At 48.5% G+C, this 26423-nt stretch overlaps 1 protein-coding gene across 6 annotated transcripts in view; it reads left to right on the top strand.

The window, feature by feature from the left end:
* LOXHD1 (lipoxygenase homology PLAT domains 1) overlaps positions 1-26423 on the top strand; it is a 196146-nt gene that overhangs the window by 44658 nt on the left and 125065 nt on the right. For 5 of the 6 annotated variants that reach the window (XR_014224459.1, XM_082241744.1, XM_082241743.1 and 2 more), the window contains exons 5-8: positions 7976-8074; positions 10861-11009; positions 12322-12445; positions 25679-25929. Coding sequence is in view for 5 of the 6 variants with exons in the window: in XM_082241744.1 (XP_082097870.1) it covers positions 7976-8074; positions 10861-11009; positions 12322-12445; positions 25679-25929 (623 nt within the window). In the remaining variant the exon portion in view is untranslated. The remainder of the gene's footprint in view (positions 1-7975; positions 8075-10860; positions 11010-12321; positions 12446-25678; positions 25930-26423) is intronic. The other variant, XM_082241742.1, reaches the window with a different exon arrangement.

Below are 26423 nucleotides of genomic sequence, written 5' to 3'. Positions count from 1 at the left end.
ATAAAATTCCAATAAAATTATTAAAAAATACTAAAAACAACCATATAAAAACATTTTTAAAATCCTAAAAGCAACCATACTCAAACTAATAATTTCTGGGTTACCAGGGACAGGACCTTCAGCCTAGGTCAGCAGGACTGTTTTGCATTTTTCTCCTAAATGTTAACAGTGAGGGAGACTGGTGCAACTCATTAGGGAAGGCATTCCACAAGCAGGGAGCCACCACCAAGAAGGCCCCGCCATGAGTTACCACCAACCAGGCATGTCCCCAGTGGCCTCCCTTGCTGGTCGTAGGTTCTGAGATGGTTGATACAGGGGAAGGCGCTCTGTTCGGAGTAAATGTGTGCCCAATCTCGCTTCTTCAGGAATTGTTCTTTTCTGTGGTTTCCTTCAAGGATATATGTATTACAAACACTTGCATCCCTTCCAAACCAGTGAAATGCTCCCAGTTTTCCCCAAAGAATCCTGGAAATTTTAGCTTTGCTGTGGAGGATGCCGCGGATATCATTTTTGGAAGTGCTCGCCTGCCCTTTACAGAACTGCGGCTCCTAGCAATTCCCAGGGAAAGGGAATGAGCAATAATCCAGTGTGAAGTTCACTGCAGTGTCGATCCATCATTTTACTTGCCGCAAACCAGGCAGGTGGCTCACAAGCAACGCCAGCAGTCTTACCATGTGGAGCATGTTACATAGGTATAAGTAACACGAGCAGGGAGTCCACCTCCCCCTGGTGTCAAAGACTTGTGAAAAAGGAGCCCGCAACACTTAGGTCAATCATAGTTCATCTCTGTTGGCTAAAAGGTCAGTTCAATGGAGATGAACTTGGAGTAGCTTTTCCCACATCAGAAAGACACCAGACTCTGATGGGTGGACAGCTGTTATATTACAAGGGCTGATTGGAATGAAGAAACACCCTGACCAAGCAAATTATTATTATTATTATTATTATTATTATTATTATTATTATTATTATTATTATTTTAAAAATTATATTGCCCTCCCCAGCAAGAACCAGGCTCAGGGCAGCTAACATCAAAATATATGATACATTAAAACATTACACTTACAGTTTTGGCAACTCGTTGTTGTTGTTTAGTTGTGTCCGACTCTTCGTGACTCCCTGGACCAGAGCACGCCAGACACTCCTGTCTTCCACTGCCGCCCGCAGCTTGGTCAAACTCATGCTGGTAGCTTCGAGAACACTGTCCAACCATCTCTGTCATCCCCTTCTCCTTGTGCCCTCCATCTTTCCCAACATCAGGGTCTTTTCTAGGGAGTCTTCTATTCTCATGAGGTGGCCAAAGTACTGGAGCCTCAGCTTCACTATCTATCCTTCCAGTGAGCACTCAGGGCTGATTTCCTTCAGAATGGATAGGTTTGATCTTCTTGCAGTCCATGGGACTCTCAAGAGTCTCCTCCAGCACCATAATTCAGAAGCATCAATTCTTCGGCAATCAGCCTTCTTTATGGTCCAGCTCTCACTTCCATACATCACTACTGGGAAAACCATAGCTTTAACTATACGGGCCTTTGTTGGGCAAGGTGATGTCTCTGCTTTTTAAGATGCTGTCTAGGTTTGTCATTGCTTTTCTCCCAAGAAGCAGGTGACTTTTAATTTCGTGGCTGCTGTCACCATCTGCAGTGATCACGGAGCCCAAGAAAGTAAAATCTCTCACTGCCTCCATTTCTTCCCCTTCTTTTTGCCAGGAGGTGATGGGATCAGTGGCCACCACATAAGGTAGCGTCTTCAACCTTTTGCCTTCCCTTCTTGTTTCTGCTCTAACACAGCCAAAGCCTCCCACCAACTTTACAATTCTGATTCTATGCAGGTCACATTTAATTCCAGGCCTAATTCCACTCTGCCGCCTAGCGTCTCATAAATATAATAATAATAATTTATTATTTATTACCCGCCCATCTGGCTGGGTTTCCCCAGCCACTCTGGGCAGCTTCCAGCTCAATATTAAAAACAAGACAGCATCAGGCATTAAAAACCTCCCTAAACAGGACCACCTTCAGTTGTCTTTAAAAAGTAAAATAGTTGTTTATTGCCTTGACATCTGCTGGGAGGGCGTTCCACAGGGAGGGCGCCACTACCGAGAAGGCCCTCTGCCTGGTTCCCTGTAGCTTTGCTTCTCGCAGGGAGGGAACCGCCAGAAGGCCCTCAGCGCTGGACCTCAGTGTCTGGGTAGAATGATGGGGGTGGAGACGCTCCTTCAGGTATACAGGACCAAGGCATAGCTGTCAACTTTCAGATTTGAAAATAAGGGATCAGCAGCCTGAAAAATAAGGGATCAGCAGCCTCACCTGTCCTGGGGACAGTCTACGGGATATCTAACAATCTGGCATAGCAGCAGGAAGCAGCGGGAAATGGCGCTAGAATAAGGGAATTTCCCGCAAAAAAAGGGAAGGTTGACAGCTATGGACCGAGGCCGTTTAGGGCTTTAAAGGTCAGCACCAACAATTGTGCTCGGAAACGTACTGGGAGCCAGTGAAGATCTTTAAGGACCTGCATAAACAACTATGCAGAAGGTTGCATCGGAAAGCTGGGCAACAGTGCACAATTTATGATCCAGCATAAGCAAGGATTATACAGTGGGTTGGCTGAAGTTTGCGAAGGGTCTGTCTCTGTGAGCTCCGGCTGTCTTCTGGTTGAGTTCACATTTGCTGATTTCCATCCGTCTAATCCACGCAAGGCATCTAGCAGCTGGGCTGATTTGCACTGAGCGGATCCTGCCAAACCGACAAGCTGGAGTTGGAGAACTGCATGGCTTTGAACATGCCCAGTGGCACAGTTGGCCAGTCATGGGGGCAGCAAACTGGATGCCTGGCCTGATTTGAAGGCAAAAGGGCTTCCAATTCCTAAAGCCCTGTTTTCAGAGAGCTGCATCTTTAGCAAATACCTCCAGCAAATGTGAGCTCAAATGTGCAGAAAGGCTTTGGGGCTATGTGGAACGGCAGCGAGCGTGAAAAGCCAGGACTCGTTGCTTCGTTACTTAAAGCTGCCATCCTTATCAAAGTTTGTAAAATGATTTATGGGGAAAGTGGACATGGAAACTCAAAACTCGTGGTCCTACCAATCAAGCTGAATGTTGGAAGATTCAGGACAGATCAAAGAGAGCACTTCATCACGCAGTGCGTTGTTAAACTGTGGAACTCATTGCCACATGAGGCAGTGATGGCAAGCAACTTGGACGGCTTTAAAAGCACCGGGTAAATGACACCTTGCCAACAAAGGTCCGTATAGTTAAAGCTATGGTTTTCCCAGTAGTGATGTATGGAAGTGAGAGCTGGACCATAAAGAAGGCCGATCGCCAAAGAATTGATGCTTTTGAATTATGGTACTGGAGGAGACTCTTGAGAGTCCCATGGACTGCAAGAAGATCAAACCTATCCATTCTGAAGGAAATCAGCCCTGAGTGCTCACTGGAAGGACAGATCGTGAAGCTGAGGCTCCAATACTTTTGGCCACCTCATGAGAAGAGAAGACTCCCTGGAAAAGACCCTGATGTTGGGAAAGATGGAGGGCACAAGGAGAAGGGGGCGACAGAGGACGAGATGGTTGGACAGTGTTCTCGAAGCTACCAGCATGAGCTTGACCAAACTGTGGGAGGCAGTGGAAGGCAGGAGTGCCTGGCGTGCTCTGGTCCATGGGGTCACAAAGAGTTGGACACGACTAAACGACTAAACAACAGCAACAAATGTTGAAGATGTGGATTAAATAAGGCAGATTTTATACATATCTCTTGGAACTGTTCTTAAATAGAAATATTCTGGAAACTGGTTCAGGTTAATATCTCTGGCATGTTAGGATATCATATACCCTTGGAAGCTAAAATATCGCTGCTTGGTTTTCTAGAATAGGTTGTTTCGGAAAATAATCGAGAAATAGCTTTCAGCTATATAACGGCTGCTAAGATTATAATTATAAGGGACACGTGTGGCGCTGTGGGTAAAACCTCAGCGCCTAGGACTTGCCGATCGCATGGTCGGTGGTTCGAATCCCCGTGGCGGGGTGAGCTCCCATCCCAGCTCCTGCCCACCTAGCAGTTCGAAAGCACCCTTAAGTGCAAGTAGATAAATAGGTACCGCTTTATAGCGAGAAGGTAAACGGTGTTTCCATGTGCTGCTCTGGTGCCGGTTCGCCAGAGGAGCTTTGTCACGCTGGCCACGTGACCCGGAAGTGTCTGCGGACAGCGCTGGCTCCCAGCTTCTAGAGTGAGATGAGTGCACAACCCTAGAGTCTGTCAAGACTGGCCCGAACGGGCAGGGGTACCTCTACCTTTACCTTTAAGATTATAATAGCTAAAAGGTGAGGGGAAATGATAACTCCTACTCTATCTGAATGGAATGAGAAAATTTGGTGCATAGTAACAAGGATTAAGCTAACTTAGTATAAAATAATAACCTATCAACCAGCCTAACAGGTATATGGAAAAATGGGTATTGTTTTCAATGTTTTGAGCAAGTTCAACAATAATGTCCGGCCTTACGCTGCTTTCAAGCTGCTGTAACAGTATCTCTTTATGCTCTTTATCTTTGGTTTATTTATAAGATAAAATATATATAGTAAAAAATGAGGGTTGGATGAATTCATGGAGGAGTGGGCTATGGGTGCTACTAGCCACAGTGGCTGTGCTCTGCCTTCACAGCATTGCTCCTGAATACCAGTTGCTGGCATTCTTATCACTATGGTTAAAAGGGAACCGTTATTCATCCTGCGTCAACCAGGCCACAGCAATGTCAACAGCTACCTTTGGAGGGTGACAGTAATTCAGCACTGGACTGTGGGCCTAAATTCAATCTACTAGGCCCCTTTATATGGCTTTTAGAGGCCATTTCTAGGAAACTCCACCCTCTCACCAATCACGTGACATAATTTGATGTCACCTGTCAATCATTTTGATTGGCTGTCCACTTCCCATGGCCCTCATGTTGAGACTCCATTTTACATATTTTATGCAAATTTAATTATTTTATTTGCAGTTGGCCCTAAGGCTAAGGAGGAATTGATTGCAAACGTACAGAAGATGTACAGAAAATGAGTAAAAATATATAATTTCTTAGTTGTGCTTAGCTAGCTGAGCTTTTTTTTTTTTTTTTTGCTTAGCTGCTTTACTTTCTCTTCAGTGGCCTTTAGCTCCACCCATTTTAGCTGTTGGCTCCGCCCATCACCAGAATGCAGCCCCTGCAAAGCTCTCCAGATTTGAATCTGGCCTTCGGGCTGAAAGTGGTTCCACACACCTGCGCCAATTACTCTCTCCTTTCCTTCCATTTCTGTTTGCAAGAATCTGAAAAACAAATCTGTGACGTGCTGAAGGGACAAAGATACTTTGCAGATCCCTAGACATGTATTTGGACGTGATTCCTGGCGAATCAGTCTTCTCCATCTGTTTGCATTTCGACTCTTTTCTGCTGCTGCTGCTTCTTGCTGGTTGCCAAGATGTTGGGGTGCGTGTGAAACTAGGAAGCAGTCCAAGCTTAATTAGCCTCTCCTTCCTGCCAGATTTAGTCAATGATGCCACTAAACAGGTCTTCCAAGGGAAGCAGAGAAATTCACACAGCCCTTCCAGGCACAAGAATGACTTGCCTCACTCTTCCACTGTACTTTCTTAACACACATGTAGGCTTCATGCCTGGCGCTGCTGGAGAAATTTAAAGTCTTCTCTAGACTGGAAGAATCCCTCCCAGGAACCCCAAAGATGTAGGCTCCAGGTGAAATATTGAAATAAACATACACAAAGGGGCAGCCTGAACAATAATGAGGAGGCTGCGAAGAACCACATCTGAAGCAATGGGGTTTTTTTTATACACTTCCAGAATACATACGGGATTTCTATTCACCAATCGAGGGATTGCAGCAGTCTTCACATTTGCAACCCAATAGCACCGTCCCGAACCAATCAAATTCGTTTGCCTCTTTAGAACAGCCCTCATCATCCTATCATGTGATTGCATATAATCGTTCCTCAGTGTCTTTCTTTATTAAGACTTTGATGAAATTTTCCTGTTCATTTCCTGGCCAATGTGTATGTAACCAGCAGAGGGAGCAGACACACTGTGTTATGGGAATTGTCCAAAAGGGGTGGTTAGAACTAGTGCAATGCATCACTGAACTTCCAGAGTGCTTTCACCCATGGATCCCTCTCACAACTTGCATGTAGCCATCTCATCTATTGCCAGAACACCTGAAGAGGAAGACCATTTTTGAGAGGTGAGGCTGAGCATCTATATCTTGTCCCGTTCCTGTGAAGCCATTGCTACTGGATGATTGTTGTTTAGTCATTTAGTCGTGCCCGACTCTTTGTGACCCCATGGACCAGAGAACGCCAGGCACTCCTGTCTTCCACTGCCTCCCACAGTTTGGTCAAATTCATGCTGGTAGCTTTGAGAACACTGTCCAACCATCTCGTCCTCTGTTGTCCACTTCTCCTTGTGCCTTCCATCTTTCCCAACAGCAGGGTCTTTTCCAGGGAGTCTTCTCTTCTCATGGGGTGGCCAAAGTATTGGAGCCTCAGCTTCAGGATCTGTCCTTCCAGTGAGCACTCAGGGCTCATTTCCTTAAGAATGGAGAGGTTTGATCTTATTGCAGTCCATCACTGCCTTGTCATGGTGAAGGGGCTTGAATAACTCAGAGAAGCAATGAGCTATGCCATGCAGGGTCACCCAAGATGGACAGGTCATAGTGGAGTGTTTTGACCAAACGTGATCCACCTGGAGCAGGAACCAGCAAGCCACTCCAGTATCCCTGCCAAGAAAACTCCATGGACAAAGACAACAGGCATATAAAAGTTATGGTGCTGGAAGATGAACCCCTCAGGTCGGAAGGCGTCCAACATGCTACTGAGGAAGAGTGAAGGACAAGTACAAGTAGATTCAGAGCTGATGAAGCGGCTGGCCCAAAGCCGAAAGATCGCTCAGTTGCAGATATGCTTGGAAGCAAAAGGAAAGTCCAATGGTGTAAAGAAAAATATTGCATAGGAACTGGATGATTAGAACCTTATAATGGATTCTGGAAATTCATGCAAAGTTGGGCTGTTCCAGCACTGGGCTGGAGTCTAGATAATGCACAAATTATAACTATCTTTGCATTGAGTAAGCCACTAACATATGAATGAGTTTTTCTGTGTTGCCTTGGGCTTCTTTAATCATTGTCATCATCTCCAAGTTTTTTTAATCCAACCCCCCCTAGGATTTCTGTTTTACATTTTGGAATACTCACTTAAACAACCTTAAAATATCAATGACTTCCCTTCCTCTCTTTCCATGGGTCATTCTGCACAACATAAATCCCTGCATATTTTATATAAACTAAACCGTTCAGCATTCCATTATTACATCCATCAAAACTTATTCGCACTGTTGAATTTATCTTAATGCTGCCCACGTTTTCAAATAAACACAATTTTCCTCCATATATTCAATAAACATATTCCAATCTTCTTTAAATGTATGATGTTCTTCTTCTCTTACGCTCTACGTTAGGTCTGCAAGCTGCACATATTCCATCGATTTAAGTTGACAGTCTTCTTTAGTTGGGACTTTAGTCTCTCCTTTTCCATTTTTGGGCTACCAAAACACAAGCTGCAGTAGTGGCAGACATAAATAACCTTTTCCAACACCTGGGCCACATCTCCAAGTTCTGAAAGGCACATTCTTGATGCACAAGATGGAGGTATCAGCTGACTTGAGGGAATCCTGAGGTTTACAAAATAACAAAGAAATCTTTTCTTTTTAATGCCAGTAAGGAACTTCAAAATACAACCCGATGAGGGCAGTGTGGCCGGGGAATGCTAACTGGTACTGTTGGAGTAAAAATATATATAATCAGGGTAGGGGAATGGAATGGAGGAGCTGCATCCCTGAAGATCATCACCCCATACTGCAACATTTTGTTGCAGTTCCAACTCATTATGCATCTAATAATCTGTATCCCTGTTAACGAGGCTGTGTGTTTTTGCTCTCTCTCTTTGCAGTGAACAAATATGTGGTCAAAGTTTTTACAGGAGATCTAAGTGGCAGTGGAACAGATGCAGATGTTTTTATTAACCTTTTCGGCCAAAATGGAGACACAGGTAGGATATCGAAGAGGATCTGTTTCCTTTGGTCTGCAGCAAACCAAACAGATGAACAGTGAAATAATCCACACCCCCGAGATGTTATTCTGAGGCAGGGGTGTTGCTGTTGGGGATATTCCTGGGAGCTATCATAGTGGTTACACACAGCGTTTCTCAAACTTGGGTCTCCAGCTGTTGTTGGACTACAACTCCCATCATCCCTAGCTAGCAGCCCAGGGATGATGGGAGTTGTAGTCCCACAACAGCAGGCAACCCAAGTCTGAGAAACACTGGCACAGTGTTTGGACTAGGAGCAGAGGGACTTGGGTTCAGATTCCCACTCTGCCATAAAGCTCACTGGATAGATAATCACCATCTGTTAGCCTAGTATAATTTGCAGGGATGTTGTCTCTGTCAGGAGTTCAGCCTACACTCGAGTAGGACCTTGGCAGAGACACATACCCGACCAGCATGTTCCCTCCCTTCTGGTCGATCGTTCGGGAGCTTCATAAGCTTTCTTCAGCCCGAACATCACAGCGACCGATGCCAACCGACACCGGCACACTTAGGGATCCGCAGAGTTTGCGCAGTTGCGTAACAGACCTCAGCAACTCAGCATTTTGGCTAATCTATTTTATTTACATATAAACACGCACGGAGCACTGCAACATGGCTCCCTCTCTCTCTAGCCTCAGACAGCAAAGAGAAAGAACAAAGGACAATAGTCCCACTTCACGGAACACAGTAACACAAACATCCTGTCTCCGTCATTCCCACTCTGTGGAGTCAAAACATATACCGTCATGTGAAAGACAACAATCCCATGACTGCAATCATGGAGCAGGAATTCTAATAGTCTCAATATGTATTCTGTGTGTGAGAGAGAGAGCGAGAGAGAGAGAGCGCGCGCACTTTGCATGCCACCCTACGTTTCTTGGGCAGGGGAGGGGAACTTTAATCCTGTGGGCCAAATGCAGCCCTCCAAACCTCTCTGTCCGACCCCCAGGAATCCCTCAAATCACCCCCTCCCCAGCCACACCCCATCTCCGAAGGGGATGCCCTTCACCAGCTCTGCTTTGCACTTCACTTGAGTGTTTTTGCCTGGCTGGAATATGCCCTTGCACTCTATGTTTCCTGGAAAGAAAGGTGCATGCTTGTGTGTGCCTAGGAGCTTGCCTGCTGCATAAAGGTAAAGTTGCATCCATTGCTCCTCCCATTTTTGCCTCTGGCCCCGCCTACCACCGACCTGTGGCCCCAGCAAGCCTGGGGCCCAGAAAGGAATGTGGGCCTCAGGTGGGAAGAAAAGTTATCTACCCGTCCTTGGAGGAAGGCTGGGATAAAAGGATAACAAACACAAAACTTTCCCGCCCACTCCCTGTTTCTCAGTTCCTGCTCTTCCCAGCGCTGCAATGCCTGTGAGGTGCTCAGAGCTGATTGATGCAACCAGATTGGCATGCAACACAAGTGAGTTGAGTACGCAGAGCCAAGTTTCGCTCATCACGAGGAGTGCAGCTGTCCTTCTGGAATTTTTCAGAAATTGTTCCCCCCCCACACAGCACATTTCAGCCCTGTATTAAACAACTATCGAAGCAATTAACTTGGTCTCTCTCAACAGATTAAATGATTGTACTTGATTAAGCACGTACATTTTAGCAGATTATTGATTAATGAATCTATCAATTAAATTTACATGCATTTTGCATATTTATTGGCGTACCTCAAGGCAGGCGCCTCTTTGAGATGCTGAAGAAAAGTGTAGGATAATAAGAATAAGAATAAGAATAAGAATAAGAATAAGAATAAGAAGTTTGTGGCTTAAGAAATGAAAGCTACTACTCACAATTAGGCTATCCTTGTTCATGGCCTGTAAGACACACCAGAACCAAAATAGCCCCCGCTTTCAAAGTGTGCAAATTATACAGTTCATTTGCAGCTTCATTGATTTGCAATGTGCCCTTACAGGTTAAAGAATTGCCTTCCACCAACTGTAATTTTTAGTTGATGGAGTTACTGTTTAAATGATGAGAGCCTGCTTCTGCGTCCAAGCCCGCCCATAAGGGTACCTTTCTGGTCAGCTGTGGAGGGTGGAGCTGAACTGCTTCTCTCTGGGGTGCCCAGCCTCCACAGTTATATTATTGCGGGTAAAGGTAAAGGGACCCCTGACCGTTAGGTCCAGTCGTGACCGACTCTGGGGTTGCGGCGATCATCTCGCTTTATTGACCGAGGGAGGCAGCGTACAGCTTCCAGTTCATGTGGCCGGTATGACTAAGCCACTTCTGGCGAACCAGAGTAGCGCACGGAAACACCATTTACCTTCCCGCTGGAGCGGTACCTATTTATCTACTTGCACTTTGACGTGCTTTCGAACTGCTAGGTTGGCAGGAGCAGGGTCTGAGCAGCGGGAGCTCACCCTGTCGCGGGGATTCGAACCGCCGACCTTCTGATTGGCAAGTCCTAGGCTCTGTGGTTTAACCCACATCGCCACCCACGTCCCGCCATTATTGCGGGTGCCCAAGTTTAAAAGGGGGAATGTTACTCTGCTAAATTGTAGAACTTGTTAACACAACTTGGAAAGGATATAATTAAGCAATATACCCTCTCCTGCCTCCCTGAACATTCCCACAGATTTGCATGCTCCTGTTGCGTTTGTGCCTGGCTCCAATGGCTAACCACATGCAAGGGCCTAGATTAGGCGCATGCCCCAGACCCTGAATCTCCCAGCTGAAATCTCTGACGCATGCATTCCTGCACTGAACAGTTCCTCACCTGTTTGCCTTTTCCTTTCCATGCCATTTGCTTTTCAGGAGAGCGGAGGCTGGACAACGACAAGGACAATTTTGAGAAAGGTGCGGAAGACAAGTTTACCCTTGATGCTCCCAACCTGGGAAAGTTGAGGAAGATCACCATAGGCCACAACAACAAGGGAGGCTCTGCCGGGTGGTTCTTGTCCAAGGTTTGTGCAGATGAGCTGATTGTTCTCTACGAACGTAGGATGCTGCCTTGTAGAAAGTCAGCCAGTAGGTCCATCTAGCTCCTTACAGACTTACCATATTTTTCGCTCTATAGGATGCACCGGACCACAAGACGCACCTAGTTTTTAGAGGGGGAAATCAAGAAAAAAAATATTATTCCCCCCAGAGCAAAGAAGCCAAGACAGCCAGCGGGATCCATCCCGCTGGCTGTCTTGGCTTCCTCTTTAGCCACACACAGCTCCTCCGGCCGGGAGAGGCTGCGTGAGGCTATGGCAGAAGCCAAGACAGCCAGTGGGATGGATCCCGCTCACTGCCTTGGCTTCTTTAGTCACGCACAGCCTCTCCGGCTGTGAGAGGCTGCATGGGGCTATGGCAATTCCCCCACCTCCCGCAAAAGCCCACAGGAGCCACACACCCTTTAAGGAGCTCATGGCTCCTGCGGGCTTTTCTACGAGGACGGAGAAGGGACTGACTGGCTGCATCAGTCCCTTCTCCCTCCTGGGGAAAAGCCTGCAAGAGCCACGCGGAGCTTGTGTGCGGCTCCAGGGGGTTTTTCCTGCCTGCCTCCCCCCTGCATTCGCTCCATAAGACACACACACATTTTTCCTTACTTTTTAGGAGGGAAAAAGTGCGTCTTATGGAGCGAAAAATACGGTATATGGACTCGCAACAGTTCTCTGGGATCTCAGAAACAGGTCTTTTCCAGAACTACCTGCAGATGCCAGGGACTGAACCCACCTTGACCACTAGCAGTGCTTCCATCCAATCCTCTGAGTCCCTCCAAGGAAATCAACACACACTCTCTATTTTTGTAAGGAAGGTTGCAGTTCCCCCATTAGGCAAAAGCATAGTGCGTTTGTTGACAGGGCCTTTTCGGTGGTGGTTCCCTGCTTGTGGAATGCCCTCCCTAGCAAGCTGCACCTCTCTCCATCATGATTAACTTTCAGGGAGGGTCCCAAAACATTGTTGTTTACTCAGACATTTGGTGGCTGAAGAATATTGGCAGTCCCATCACCTACCTCTAGATGTTATGAATTGGAGTTGTCTTTAGAATGTTTTTGCTTTGCTATGGCTTTCCAGTTGGGAATATGTCCCCCCCCCTCAGAGGTGGGGGCTCTTTGCAGAGAATGGGTGGGGTACAAACTCAACAAACAATAAATAAAGGGAAAGTATGGGCGTGTGTTTCTTCCCATGATTCCAGCTAAAAGTAGTTAGGTGTCCTTATTAAATGCGGTGTCTTTCTTGTACCAGTCTTCCTCTCCTTGTTCAAACGAGTCTCTGTTCTCGCCCTAGGTTATCATTGAGGACATAGGCAACAAATGTATTTACAACTTCCCATGCGGCCGCTGGTTTGCTCTGGATGAAGATGATGGGAAAATCCAGCGGGATATTCTAGTGGGAGGAACAGAGGCTACAGGTAAATGCATTTGCAGGTAAAAATACTCCTTTGGGTTTGGCCTAAATATTTATCATTCAGGAAAGGGGAACGAATGCAGCTTTTCTAAAAGGGAAGAAGCGCAGGAAAAACCACACCTTACTTCCGTATCCACAACTGGGCATCTTCCTTGAAATGAACATTTCGGCCTGTGCTCTCTGCATCTCCCCATTTTATAAAAAAGTGGGGGATAATTTCCTGCCTACCCCTGAAACAAGGGCTTCTCCTCTACAACAAGGGAATATACCTGAAATATACTTGGAGTCGAGAGTGGATTTCATGCTCTTTATTCAGCTCATAGTGGTGAGGAAGAATGGAAGTTCCCCCAGAATGTCTGCTTTATATACATTATTTACACAATGGGCCCCACGTGATTGGCTAATTCCGGGTTTCTCCTGGAGGCCAATCAGGTTGCGGATTCACTTCCATCTGGAGCTGGATTGGGTGGCTCCTGTGGACCAATCAGACTGCTGCATTCTGGGTCCTATTGTTCTAGGACCAATCAGACTGCTGCATTCTGAATCCTATTGTTCTAGGACCAATCAGACTGCTGCATTCTGAATCCTATTGTTCTAGGACCAATCAGACTGCAGCATTTTGGATCCTATTCAACTCAGTACATAACAATACCCTTCTGTTACGTGGGGGGCAGCATAGAGTACTTCTGCCTTTAGGTGTGGGGTCCTTGACTATAGCTTTCTCACATTAGATCCACGCAGCATTGCGTATCACATCTTTTAAACATGGGGCCCATTGGGATTGGTGGGATGGAAAACAGGGAGGCCAACAGTAGGTGGCGCTAGAGCTAAATACAGGCAGAGCCATCTGATTTTAGTTCCCTTTCCATCCTCTTCCCTGTTGAGTTCTACAAGGGCAAGACTAAGGAGGAAGAAGCAGACAGGATATAAGCAAGACAGCTGGCACCTGAGGTCTGGCTAAAGGCTGACTGAGGTTGGTGGACCAGCTGCCATTGCACTGAAACGCTGTATTTTGGAAACATGGGAGCTTAGGAGAATGCTTTCCCTCTGTTAATTGATATAATCCCCTTAAAGCCTTCAAAATTTATGGCTTGCAGACCTAAATATAGGATAAGAGAACAAGAAGAACATACTTTTAAAGAAGATTGGACCATGTTTATTGAATATATGGGGGAGAAGTTGTGCATATTTGAAAACATGAGCAGCGTTAAGATAAATTCAACTGTGTAAATAAGTTTTGATGGATGTAATCACGGAATACTGAATGGTTTAGTTTGTTTAAAATATGCAGGGATTTATGTTATGCAAAATGAACCATGGAAAGAGAGGAAGGGAAGTCATTGATATTTTAAGGTTGTTTAAGTGGATATTCTAAAATGTAAAACAGAAAATTTAATAAAAATTATGGGGGGGGGGGAAACTGAAAAATTTATGGCCACCAACTGCATCCTTGGGGAGCAGATTTCACAGTTCAGCTATGTACTGTGAGAAGAGCTAGTGTGGTGTAGTGGTTAGAGCATCGACTAGGGCTTGGCAGAGACCAGGGTTTAAATCTCCACTTGGCCATCATGCTCACTGGGTGAACTTGGAGACCAATCATTCACTCTCAGCCTAACCACCTTCAGCTCCCTGGAGAAAAAGGTGGGATATAAATGCGTAGCTGTCAACTTTCAGATTTGAAAATAAGGGATCAGCAACCTCACTTGTCCCGGGGACAGTCTATGGGAATCTAACAATCCTGGATAGCAGCGGGAAGCAGCGGGAAACGGCGCTGGAATAAGGGAATTTCCCGCAAAAAAGGGAAGGTTGACAGCTATGTATAAATGCAATAAATAAATAAGAAATAAAAGAAGCAAGAGGTGATTTGTGACTTGTCTCAGGGCAGTGATGGAGCGTGGAGCACGAACGGCTCTGCTAGGTAAATTTGATTTCAGTGGTCCAGGCAGCCGGATCTGCAGGTTTTGAGCAGGAACAGCTGTTGGGGAGGGGCAAAGCCCTGGAGCTGGTCTACCACTGGCATTGCTGCCATATATTGGGGTGGCGAGGGTTGGGGCAGGGTGGCAGCAAGGCCAGGGTGCTAGTGAATGTAGCCATGCTGTTGCTGGGTGTGGGAGCCAGGTCAGTGTCTCCACACACCCCTGCTGGCTCTTCCTGTTTTGAAAGTTGCGTGGCAAGTTCCCGCTCCCCCCCCCAGTGGAAATAAAGACACAAGACACAATTATCAAGGTTAGTGGGCTAAATAAGGTCACAACTTTATTGGCTACAGGTGATGAGCGGTATTGGCTTAGGCATTGGTCCTAACCGACTATATCTGGCTTCAGCCCGTTCTGCTTGAAGTCCGGGAAGGGTTAACCACCAGTAGGGGGAGTCCTGCTGATGCGCATCAACTAGGAACTCCCCCGGGGTCATCACTAGGGGGCGTGCCTTAGGCCCTCACCTCCTTAGGCTTCGGACAGGGCCACGCCCCCCGGAATCCTTTATTGGACTACCCTTCAATATGCGGGGCAGGTGATGGCGCTACCTCCCCTCTTCCATCTACATAACAATACCAATGCCTAACCGCCAAGACCAAGAAAGTTGTGACGATTTGCTATGAGGTAGGTGAAAACCAAGTGGCTGGTGCCAATTTGCCAAGTGGAAAAATTCCTACCAGGCCCCTCAGTGGCGACCAACCGAGGTCCATAGCAAGGTCAAGGAAGGAAAACCTTAAATGGCGGGAGGGTGGGAAACCGGAGCAGCTGGAGGTGGCAAAAGAGGGAGATCCCCGGCCGCGCCTGCAATAAATGGAGCAGGCCACGTCCCCCGAGCCAGCCGATTGGCTGGCCAGGGGGTGATGCGGCCAGGGATTCCCCCAATCACACGGAGGCTGAGCTCCAGCCACCGCGTGCGTGGTGGGGGCGTGGCGCCTGCAACACCACCTCCTTTGCAAGGTGGAAGTGGCTTTACAGAACAGGCTTCTGAATTAGAAAACCCAGAAGGGCACCAAGTGAATGCCCTGGTATTTGCTGTGGGAGCTGCTGGCTTCCCAGTTACTGGGAAGGAAAATAAAAAATGCATCCAAGTCAAGGATGCTTTTGATGCTCATTTTGCAGCAGGTTTTAAGATTACGGAGGTGCGTGGCCTCTTCTTTAACCCTGCAGCCGCCGCCATAGATGCCCGGTGGCAGCCCTGTTTCAATTTCATAAGGAAACTGGCAAAACGGAGGAATTGTAGCCCGTTCTCGAGGTGATGGAGAACAGGATTTCTCCTGCCAGATCAGAACCTGACAGGATCTGTACTCAGTTCCTTCTCCTTGACATTTTGCCGTAAAGCTGAGAAGGCAAAGTTTGCTCTTGCAAAGATGCCTTCAGGACATCCATTCCCCAAAGGTTGCTGATGCTCTGAAGGCCACCCAGGGTTTCCTGCCCCCTGGGGAGAAGGGCAGGGGGTGGGGGGAATAGGCCATCAAACAATATTCCAGGCCTCAAGGCATCTGGGCAAGCAGCGGGCATGCTGGGGGGCGGGCGGCTGCTTTATCCAGGCTTCTTCTAGCGGAGTCACAGCCTCCGTTGTGTGAGGCACCCTTTCGGAATGGCTTAATTATTGAGTTGAGCAACGGGTGGACAAGCTGTTGTTGGTGTGCTCCACACCCATCGGTTTTATGCTTTGGATTCTTGGCTGAGGGGGGAAATGAGCAAGCCTTCTCCAACTCGTGGGTGCCAATCCTGACCCCGCACCCTGCTTTTACCCACAATCGTGTGTCTGCAGAATGCCGCGGCGAGGCTCCTTATGGGGTCCTTGCCGCAGGATCACATTCATCCAGTGCTTTACCAACTGCACTGGCTCCCGGTGGAGTACAAGGTCGGGTTTAAGGTGCTGGTTTTGACCTTTAAAGCCCTATGCGGCCTAGGACCCTCGTACCTACGGGACCGCCTCTCCTGGTATGCCCCGCGGAGGACCTTAAGGTCCACAAATGACAACACTTTGGAGGTCCCAAGTCGCAATGTGGTTAGGTTGGTCTCAGCCAGGGCCAGGGCCTTTTCAGTACTGGCCCTGACTTGGTAGAATGCTCTGTCCCAAGAGACCAGGGCCCTGCGGGACTTGACATCTTTCCGCAGGGTCTGCAAAACAGAGCTGTTCCACCTGGCCTTTGGTTTGGACTCAGTCTGACCCTTATGTTTCCCTCCCCTTATGGTTTTGATCTATGGGCTATTATTAAAATGAGGCTGCTTTTTAAATTGTATTTTAACCTGTATTTTAAATTGGTTTTTTCTCTCTTCCCCTATTATGTTTTTATTGTAATTTTACTGGTGTTAGCTGCCCCAAGCCCGGCTGTGGCTGGGGAGGGCGGGGTATAAATAAAAAATTATTATTATTATTATTATTAGTAGTAGTAGTAGTAATGAGAGCTCCAGCAAAGAAATGCCTTCTCACCCTTTGAGAAAATAAGGGCTTAAGTGTCTTGGCAGAAGGCCACAATGGGTATTAGAGCTTTCCCACATAGCTTTATGTAGACTTGCTAGCATTGCTATTCTAAGCGGAAAAACGAATCTTCTCCTTCTCCTTCTATTCTTCCATCCAGCAAGGCGAAGGGTGGGTCCAAAGGGATTCAGAATCAGAAGAGGTGCGGTGATTCTGAGTCAACCGTTTTGAGCCAGTGGGCACATTGGGAATCTTGAGGAAGTGTCGTGGGACCAATCCCAGATATGGCTGCAGAGGGGGTGTGGCACATTAGAAAAGGGCTGCCACATTTAAAAGAGCAGGAAATAATAATAATAATAATAATAATAATAATAATAATAATAATAATAAATTTTATTTATATCCCGCCCTCCCCAGCCGAGCCGGGCTCAGGGCGGCTAACAACAATAGAATAAACAATCAAATAATCACACTTTCTAAAAATATTTCATTATAAAAATTAGTTAAAATCAAATTGATGGCAACCGATTAAGCAAAAATCATGTGCAGGTTGCCAGAGGAGGAAGTCAGGCTGCGCCCTGACCAAAGGCCTGGCGGAACAACTCTGTCTTGCAGGCCCTGCGGAAAGATGTCAGGTCCTGTAGGGCCCTAGTCTCTTGTGACAGAGCATTCCACCAGGTTGGAGCCGCAGCCGAGAAGGCCCTGGCTCTAGCTGAGGCCAGCCTAACCTCTCTGAGGCCTCGGACCTTGAGGATGTTATTATTTGCAGACCGTAGGTTTCTCTGTGGGGCATACCAGGAGAGGCGGTCCCGTAGGTACGAGGTTCCTAGGCCGTATAGGGCTTTAAAGGTTAAAACCAGCACCTTAAACCTGATCCTGTACTCCACCGGGAGCCAGTGCAGCTGGTATAGTACCGGATGAATGTGATCTCGCAGCGAAGACCCCATAAGGAGTCTCGCCGCGGCATTCTGCACCCGCTGGAGTTTCTGGGTCAGTCTCAAGGGCAGCCCCACGTAGAGCGAGTTACAATAATCCAGTCTGGAGGTGACCGTCGCATGGATCACAGTGGCTAGGTCAGGGCGAGAGAGATAAGGGGCCAACTGCTTAGCTTGGCGGAGATGGAAAAATGCCGCCTTTGTTATAGCTGTAATCTGCACCTCCATAGAGAGGGAGGTATCAAAGATTACACCCAAACTCTTAACGGACAGTGCTAGCACTAATTGCACCCCCGCAAGAGATGGGAGTTGCCCCCTCGATCCCATATCGTCCCGCCCCAGCCAGAGGACCTCTGTCTTCGAAGGATTTAACGTCAACCGGCTCCCACGTAACCATCCAGCCACAGCTTCCAGACGTCTGGTCAGTGTGTCTGGGGCCGAGTTAGGATGGCCATCCATCAACAGATAGAGTTGGGTGTCATCAGCATACTGATGGCAACCCAGCCCAAAATTCCGGACAAGCTGGGCGAGGGGGCGCATAAAGATGTTAAAAAGCATCGGGGAGAGAATCGCACCCTGAGGCACTCCACACACCAAGGAGTGACGCGATGACAATTCCCCCCCAAGCGCCACCCTCTGTCCCCAATCAGAGAGAAACGAGCGCAGCCATTGAAGGACTGTGCCCTGGATCCCCACGTCGGCAAGGCGGTGGTCCAGGAGTTCGTGATCGACCATGTCAAAGGCTGCTGACAGATCTAGAAGAATCAGCAGCCCCGACCCGCCTCGATCCAGTTGCCTGCGGAGATCATCTGTTAGGGCGACCAGAGCCGTCTCGGTCCCATGACCAGCACGGAAGCCGGACTGGAATGGATCCAAAGCAGATGTTTCATCCAGAAACCTACCAAGCTGTTCATCAACCGCTCTCTCAATCACCTTACCCAGGAATGGAAGATTCGAGACCGGGCGGTAATTGGATAGATCTAAGGGATCTAATGATGTTTTCTTTAAGAGCGGACGCACCACCGCCTCCTTCAGTTCCCCTGGGAATATCCCGGTGCCAAGGGACAAATTGATGATATCCCCCAGGGGGCCCCGCACCTCGTCTGGACACGCTCTAATCAGCCATGACGGGCACGGGTCAAGAGGACAGGTGGTGGGCTTTCCAGCTTGGAGGAATCTGTCCACATCGGCTGGAGATATCCGGTCAAAGTGGTCCAATACTGGACCCGAGGACAGTCGAGGGGCCTCCAGTTCCTTTATTGTATCCAAATTGGCAGGGAGGTCATGGCGGAGCAACAGGACCTTCTCCGCAAAAAAACTCACAAATGCCTCACAGCTGTGTGTCAGATTGTTATTTAAATTTGGCTGTCCTTCAAGGGATGTTAAAGACCGAATTATACTAAATAATTGCGCCGGGCGAGAGCTAGCGGATGCAATTGAGGCCGAGAAGTAAGACTTCTTAGCGGCCTTCACTGCCATCTCATAGGTTTTCATAAAAACCCTATAAGATGTTCTTGAGGCTCCGTCACGGGCACCCCGCCACACTCGCTCTAGCCGTCTGAGGTCCCGCTTCATTTTCCGAAGCTCCTCGGTAAACCAGGGAGCCCGGTTTCTGCGGGGTCGCAGAGGGCGCTTAGGTGCGATCTCATCGATGGTTGCCAGGAGCTGGGTATTCCAGCCCTCAACAAGCTCAGTCAGTGAGTCGCCAGGGGGAGCAAGGTCCCGCAAGGCTTGACGGAATCTATCAGGGTCCATCAGCCTCTGCGGGTGAGCCCAAATCGGCTCGCCACCTAAGCAGGGTGGGGGTGGAAAGTCAATCCTGGCTTTCAGAGCGTAGTGATCAGACCATGGCACCTTCATCGAAGGAAACATGATCACATCTATACCGGCGCCAAAGATCAAATCCAGCGTGTGGCCTGCTTGATGTGTGGGGCCCGAAACAAACTGGGAGAGCCCTAGTGTCGCCATGGAAGACACCAGGTCCAGAGCCTGTGAGGAGGGAGTGGCATCAGCATGGATGTTGAAGTCCCCCAGTACCAATAGGTTAGGGAACTCCAAGGCCCAGCCGGCCACCGCCTCCAGCAGGCCTGACAGGGTGGCTGCTGGTGCGCTAGGTGACCGGTACACCAGCCAGACAGCCAAGCTCTCCTCGGAGCCCCACACTAGGCCAACACATTCAATGCCGGGGATCGATGGCGATGGTAGAGCCCTGAAAGAACAATCTTCCCGGATTAATACTGCCACCCCTCCCCCCGGCCCACAGTCCGTGACTGGTGGAGGACGGAGAAACCCGGGGGCGCCATCTCTCGTAAGGTAGCAGTTACCCCTTCGCGCACCCAGGTCTCCGTCACACAAGCCAGGTTGACCCCCTGCGAGGTAAAGAAATCTCGCAGGGTAGCGGTTTTGTTGCCTATAGACCTGGCATTGCACAACACCAGTGAAGGAGGTGAGTAATCCTTGCTCACCCTACCCTCGTCCCTCGGGATGGGGCACAGATTGGAAGGGGTACGAGCATATCCGTATCTCGATCCCCTTCGCCTATAACATCTGCCCCCACCGCCATACCTCCCTCGCCCCTCCACGGTAGCAATCCCAAGCCTCATACTAACCTCCATTTATAAAATAGAAAACAAAACAACCAAAAACAATTATGCCCAAACAAAACCAGCCACGATGTCCCAGACCCCACGATGCAGCAGCAGCGATGTCCCAGAAAGAGAATCAGGGCCACGAAAAGCTCTATCAATGGGGAAAAGGCACTTACATCAGGCTAGCTAGCAGATCTGGAGTTGCAGACAGGAACCTGTTCTGAATTTCACTGGGGTTTCCACTGAACATTATGTTGTTGGTTGCTGCACACCACTAATGCATCCCAGTCCCTCATTTTCCCCGAAGGCAGCCCTTCTAAGCTTTCAGCTTCTGCTAGGCAGCATATTTGAAAATGAGATCCTAGATGTTTAAATACAGATTTCTTCCCTCCTTTTAAACGCATGGCTTTGGAAACACCGGGCTGAGTGTGCTTCCTTCGGCTGTCTCCTGGGATGGGTGCCTTTCCCTCCCTCCCAAATGATGATGAGCATCAGGGTAGCTCTGCACTGAGCATTATTTATTCAACCTGCTTAGTGTCATCATGCGGCTTTTGCCATCGCTGAACTGCTACTCAGGTCTTTTCCCGCTAGTGTGCAATAGAGGCTATCACTGTTAAGACCTCCTGCCGTGGGCCTTTCAATGTTATATGCAATTTAACAAGGTGAAATCTTTGCAGAAGGAAAACTACCATATTTACAGTATGCCGCAGGCAGCCGTGAAACAACAGAAGCCCCTGCAAGGACAAGCCCAGTGCCTGGATTTTACTTAAACCCCAGTTGCGGCTGGTAGTTGCAGCTGCTATCGTTAGCCCCCGAGCTCTGCTGCAAAATCAGCCTCGGAGGATTCACACATTTAAAGCATAAGACTGTCATGGAATTCTACTCAGTATTGATCCATAATAATAATAATAATAATAATAATAATAATAATATCTTTATTGTCATTGCCCCCTCTCGGGGACAACAAAATTACTTGGCTGCTCCATCCACCCAGAGTAGATTCCAATGTATAGTTGCTGCTGTTGTTGTTGTTTAGTCGTTTAGTTGTGTCCGACTCTTTGTGACCCCATGGACCAGAGAACGCCAGGCACTCCTGTCTTCCACTGCCTCCCGCAGTTTGGTCAAACTCATGTTTGTAGCTTCGAGAACACTGTCCAACCATCTCGTCCTCTGTCGTCCCCTTCTCCTTGTGCCCTCCATCTTTCCCAACATCAGGGTCTTTTCCAGGGAGTCTTCTCTTCTCATGAGGTGGCCAAAGTATTGGAGCCTCAGCTTCACGATCTGTCCTTCTAGTGAGCACTCAGGGCTGATTTCCTTAAGAATGGAGAGGTTTGATCTTCTTGAAGTCCATGGGACTCTCCAGAGTCTCCTCCAGCACCATAATTCAAAAGCATCAATTCTTCGGTGATCAGCCTTCTTGATGGTCCAGCTCTCACTTCCATACATCACTACTGGGAAAACCATAGCTTTAACTATACGGACCTTTGTTGGCAAGGTGATGTCTGTGCTTTCTAAGATGCTGTCTAGGTTTGTCTAATGTATAGTTAGCAGAGTAAAAACTTAAAACACGTTGCAGGATTCCCAAAAAGTAGACCAGAGACAATTGTATTTCATCCAGCAGAGCTTTACTGCTACTGAAGGCAAATGAACATAATGTGTCACAAATCCAATACATTCAGGATTGGCCCTGTCCATAAAAAATCCATTTGCAGCAGACGTAACTTAACTCAAACTTACAATAACTCAAAATAAATCTAAACCTTAACACTAAGCGTACTGTGCACAGAACACTACACCAGAAGAAAAAGAGATAGAAAATGAAAGCCAGGCTCCTTCTGGCCCTACTTTTATAGTCAGCATGACCTTGGCAGAAGAGATAAGAGAACCAGTTTAAACCAGCTGTGCTCAGCTTCTCTGAAGGAATAACCCAAACACCAGGAACCTTCTGCTTGTTTCTTTCACACAGAGAAGCTTCCAGAAGCTTCCAGAACCCTCTTGAATTAATTAGAATAGGAAATATCTCCACACATCGAATCAATACTTTTTGTACCAAGAAATGCAAACTGACAATGGACCAACCCCCCCCCCCCAAAAAAAAGAATAAAGGGAATTGTAGTTTATAAAAAGTTCTGGAGATTTTAGTTTTCTGAGGGGGAACTTGCATGCTTTCAACGTGTGTTGGCTATGCTTTAGATGTATGGTGTTGGGGTGACCTACACATCAGTTGGAAGGGTTGGGTGCTAGTTGAAGCCCAGTTATGGTTTTGAAGAGGACTGGTCTCCCTGGCATCCCAGGTGAACAGTTTCTTTGGTGACCCCTTTATTCACCCACTTATTTATTTCTTGCTTTTGTATCCCGCCTTCTTCTCTCCACGGTGGCCTACATGGTTCTCTCCACTCCTCATTTAATTCTCACAACAACCCTGTGGTTGTAGGTTGGGCTGAGAGGCCGTGGCTGGTGCGAGGTCACCCACTGAGGTTCATGGCTGAGTCTCAAGGACTGGCTGAATGAGGAAGAGCAGTTGGAGCATCCTGCCCAAGACACCCCAGGGAGGACACAGTAGAAGACCACTTAGATCCCGGATCGTGGTGGTGGGACACTGAGGAGCAGTCTATGGAAGAAAAGAGCTGGGAGGTGCTAGAAGCAGAGGGGTTGAGCAATCAAGAAGAAGGAGGGTCCTCCAGGATTGTCCCTGCTACACAACAACGGGGCAGTCCCAGTCCTGTTGTCTCTCTTCCCCCTTTGACTCCCTGCATGATGCTGAGCAATGGGCCAGACAGGCCTAGAGAAGGAGCCCACCTCCTGGATGTAGCCTTCGTCTGCTTGGGAGGGATCCAGAGTAAGAAGCTAGAGTAAGGTTACCAGATTTATTTCAATGAATCCAGGGACACAATCAATCAATCAATCAATCAATCAATCAATCAATCGTGTGTTTCCCCCCGGAAAAAAAGTTATTAAAGAAGAAGTAATATCTTCTCTTCTGTGGTCTCCTCTGTTGCGCGGCCTTCCTCTGGGTCCCGGCCTTTCTTGGAGCACTAGTCATGCTTCCCCCCTCCCTCTTCCTCCTTGCACTGCGATCCTCTACAGGCTTACTCGGGAGTAAGCATTAGCAGAACCCCTCCTCCTCCTGCTGCTGCCCTGCCCGCCTGTCTGGGCATCTCCTGCATAGACATCATCCAGTGGCCGCCCATCCGCGCCGTGGCATGCCCAGTCAGCGGGTCCGGGGCAGAGCCAGCGGCCAGCGAGTGGGAGGAGGCGTGCTTGGGCCGAATCAGCTTGTCTCCTGCTCGCCTCTCATCTGTGATGGCCAACAACGAGCTGGCCAACAAGCTGATCTGCTGCTTGCAAGTCAAGGAGCACAGTGGCAAAGCCGAGCAGCAGCCACAGCCGCCCAAGCACCACCCAGAGGCCAAGCCGCAGCCGGAGCTGACTGCCTTAGGCAGCGGTGCTGATGGTGAGCTGAGTGCCAAGTTGCAGTGGCGCACCAACCCCGCACAGCTCGACAATCCCGCGCAGCTCTCGCCCGGAGCCAGCACCCAACACTGTGTCTTCAGCCCCTATTCCGAGTCCCAATATGATGTGTCTTGTGCACAAAGTATCATATGGGGACTTCCAGCGAGGCAAAATGGTGGGCGTCATGGAAGCGGCCAGCTCCTGAAGCCAGCCAGAGCCAACTGCACTTCCAGGCTGTCTCTGGGCTGCTGAGGCTGCTGCTGCTGCTGCCACATTTCCAGGGGACATTAGATGAAATCCGGGGACATTCCGGGGATGGAATTTGTCTGGGGACAAATTTGCTAATCCGGGGACCGCCCCTGGGAAACGGGGATGTCTGGTAACCCTAGGCTAGAGGGGAAGGGTGGAGATACTGGTCAGTTTCAGCAGTGTCTCAGGGGGATGAACCAGAGGATTCTGCTGTGCTGTTGTTTTCTGTTAATAAAGAGTGAATTGCATTCTGTGCATGCCATGTGTACGCTTCCCTGTGCTTGACCCGGCTCTTCTGACGGCTCCTTGACACTGAGTAAGGATTGAACCCTAGCTGAGTGGAATGTGCTCTTCAACTCTAACAATACCTCTTCCTTGCCCATAGAGAGATGGGTGTATGAATGTGGGAAGAAACCTGCCTAGAGGTAAAGGTAAAGGTAAAGGTAAAGGTAAAGGTACCCCTGCCCGTACGGGCCAGTCTTGACAGACTCTAGGGTTGTGCACTCATCTCACTCTAGAGGCCGGGAGCCAGCGCTGTCCGGAGACACTTCCGGGTCACGTGGCTAGCGTGACGAAGCTCCTCTGGCGAACTGGCACCAGAGCAGCACACGGAAACGCCGTTTACCTTCCCGCTATAAAGCGGTCCCTATTTATCTACTTGCACTTAAGGGTGCTTTTGAACTGCTAGGTGGGCAGGAGCTGGGACCGAACGATGGGAGCTCACCCCGCCGCGGGGATTCAAACCGCCGACCATGCGACCGGCAAGTCCTAGGCGCTGAGGTTTTACCCACAGCGCCACCCGCGTCCCATAGAAACCTGCCTACTATAATAATAATACAAATAATACAAATAATACTAATAATCATTTATTATTTATACCCCGCCCATCTGGCTGAGTTTCCCCAGCCACTCTGGGCGGCTCCCAATTGAGTGTTAAAAACAATACAGCATTAAATATTAAAAACGTCCCTAAACAGGGCTGCCTTCAGATCTCTTTAAAAGTCTGGTAGTTGTTTTCCTCTTTGACATCTGATGGGAGGGTGTTCCACAGGGTGGGTGCCACTACCGAGAAGGCCCTCTGCCTGGTTCCCTGTAACCTCACTTCTCGCAGGGAGGGAACCGCCAGAAGGCCCTGGGAGCTGGACCTGAGTGTCCGGGCTGAATGATGGGGGTGGAGATGCTCCTTCAGGTATACTGGACCAAGGCCGTTTAGGGCTTTAAAGGTCAGCACCAACACTTTGATTGTGCTCGGAAACATACTGGGAGCCAATGCAGATTTTTCAGGACTGGTGTTATGTGGTCTCGGCGGCCAGTCCCAGTCACCAGTCTTGCTGCCGCATTCTGGATTAATTGCAGTTTCCGGGTCACCTTCAAAGGTAGCCCCACGTAGAGCGCAAAGGTAAAGTTAGCAGGCATTGCTCTGCCTCTGACCCCACCCACCTTTAGCACGTGGCCCCCAGAAGCCTTCCCAGGAAGGAATGTTGCCCTTACCCTGGCAACTTCCCCCACTTCCCCTGTAAAAAGTGTTGCCGAATGAGCAGACACCAAGACTTCCACTGTGGTGGTTCCTCATCTCCCTCCCTGCCTCTTCTCCCATCTCCCACCATCCAGGCATTGTCTACAACGTGGCTGTGGTGACTGGGGACATCAGAGGGGCTGGCACGAACTCCAAAATCCACATGGTCATGCATGGCTCCAAAGGGCTGAAGAACAGCGGGAAGGTCTTCCTGGAAGGAGGCGAGTTCGAACGTGCCAGGACTGATCTTTTCAATGTGGAGATAGCTGCTCTCCTGAGTCCCTTGAGCCGTGTCTCAATTGGACATGACAATGCAGGTGTCGGCTGCGGCTGGTACTGCGAGAAGGTGAGGATGGGTCACTTCAAGCCTTTGGACAGCTGTCCAGTCACTTTCCCCCTATTTGTGGTCTGACCAGAGTGATTTGGAAGGCTTGAAGGATGTTTCAGCTCTTGTTTCAGTGATGATGCTGTCAGGTTAGCCAGTCGATACAATGCAATAATGCGTCCTGCAAATCTGATTTCGCCTAATATATGCCATGCGGCACTGAAACTTATGCAGAAATCAATTGCGTGCTCATTAGGTGCCAGGGCTGCTCTGCAGTTGCAAGATTGGGGGACGGCATTCCTTCTCCGCCTCTTCAGCCACTCTTACAGTTGTGCAGAAGGGATGTGGAGGTTATTTGTGGCAGGTTTGCCTTAATTTCTAGGGAGAGGCAGCAGATTCTGGATCAAACCCAAGAGCTGTGTCATCCTCCGATTTGTGGACATTGCGGTTTTGCAGTTCAGTTATATATAATAATAATAATTTATTATTTATACCCCGCCTATCTGGCTGGGTTT

This window comes from Podarcis vaucheri (genome assembly GCF_965113315.1).
Source record: "Podarcis vaucheri genome assembly, chromosome: 11".
NCBI classification, from domain to species: Eukaryota; Metazoa; Chordata; class Lepidosauria; order Squamata; family Lacertidae; genus Podarcis; species Podarcis vaucheri.
Note: the sequence above shows the minus strand (reverse complement) of the source record. Positions and strands in the feature narration are given on the sequence as shown.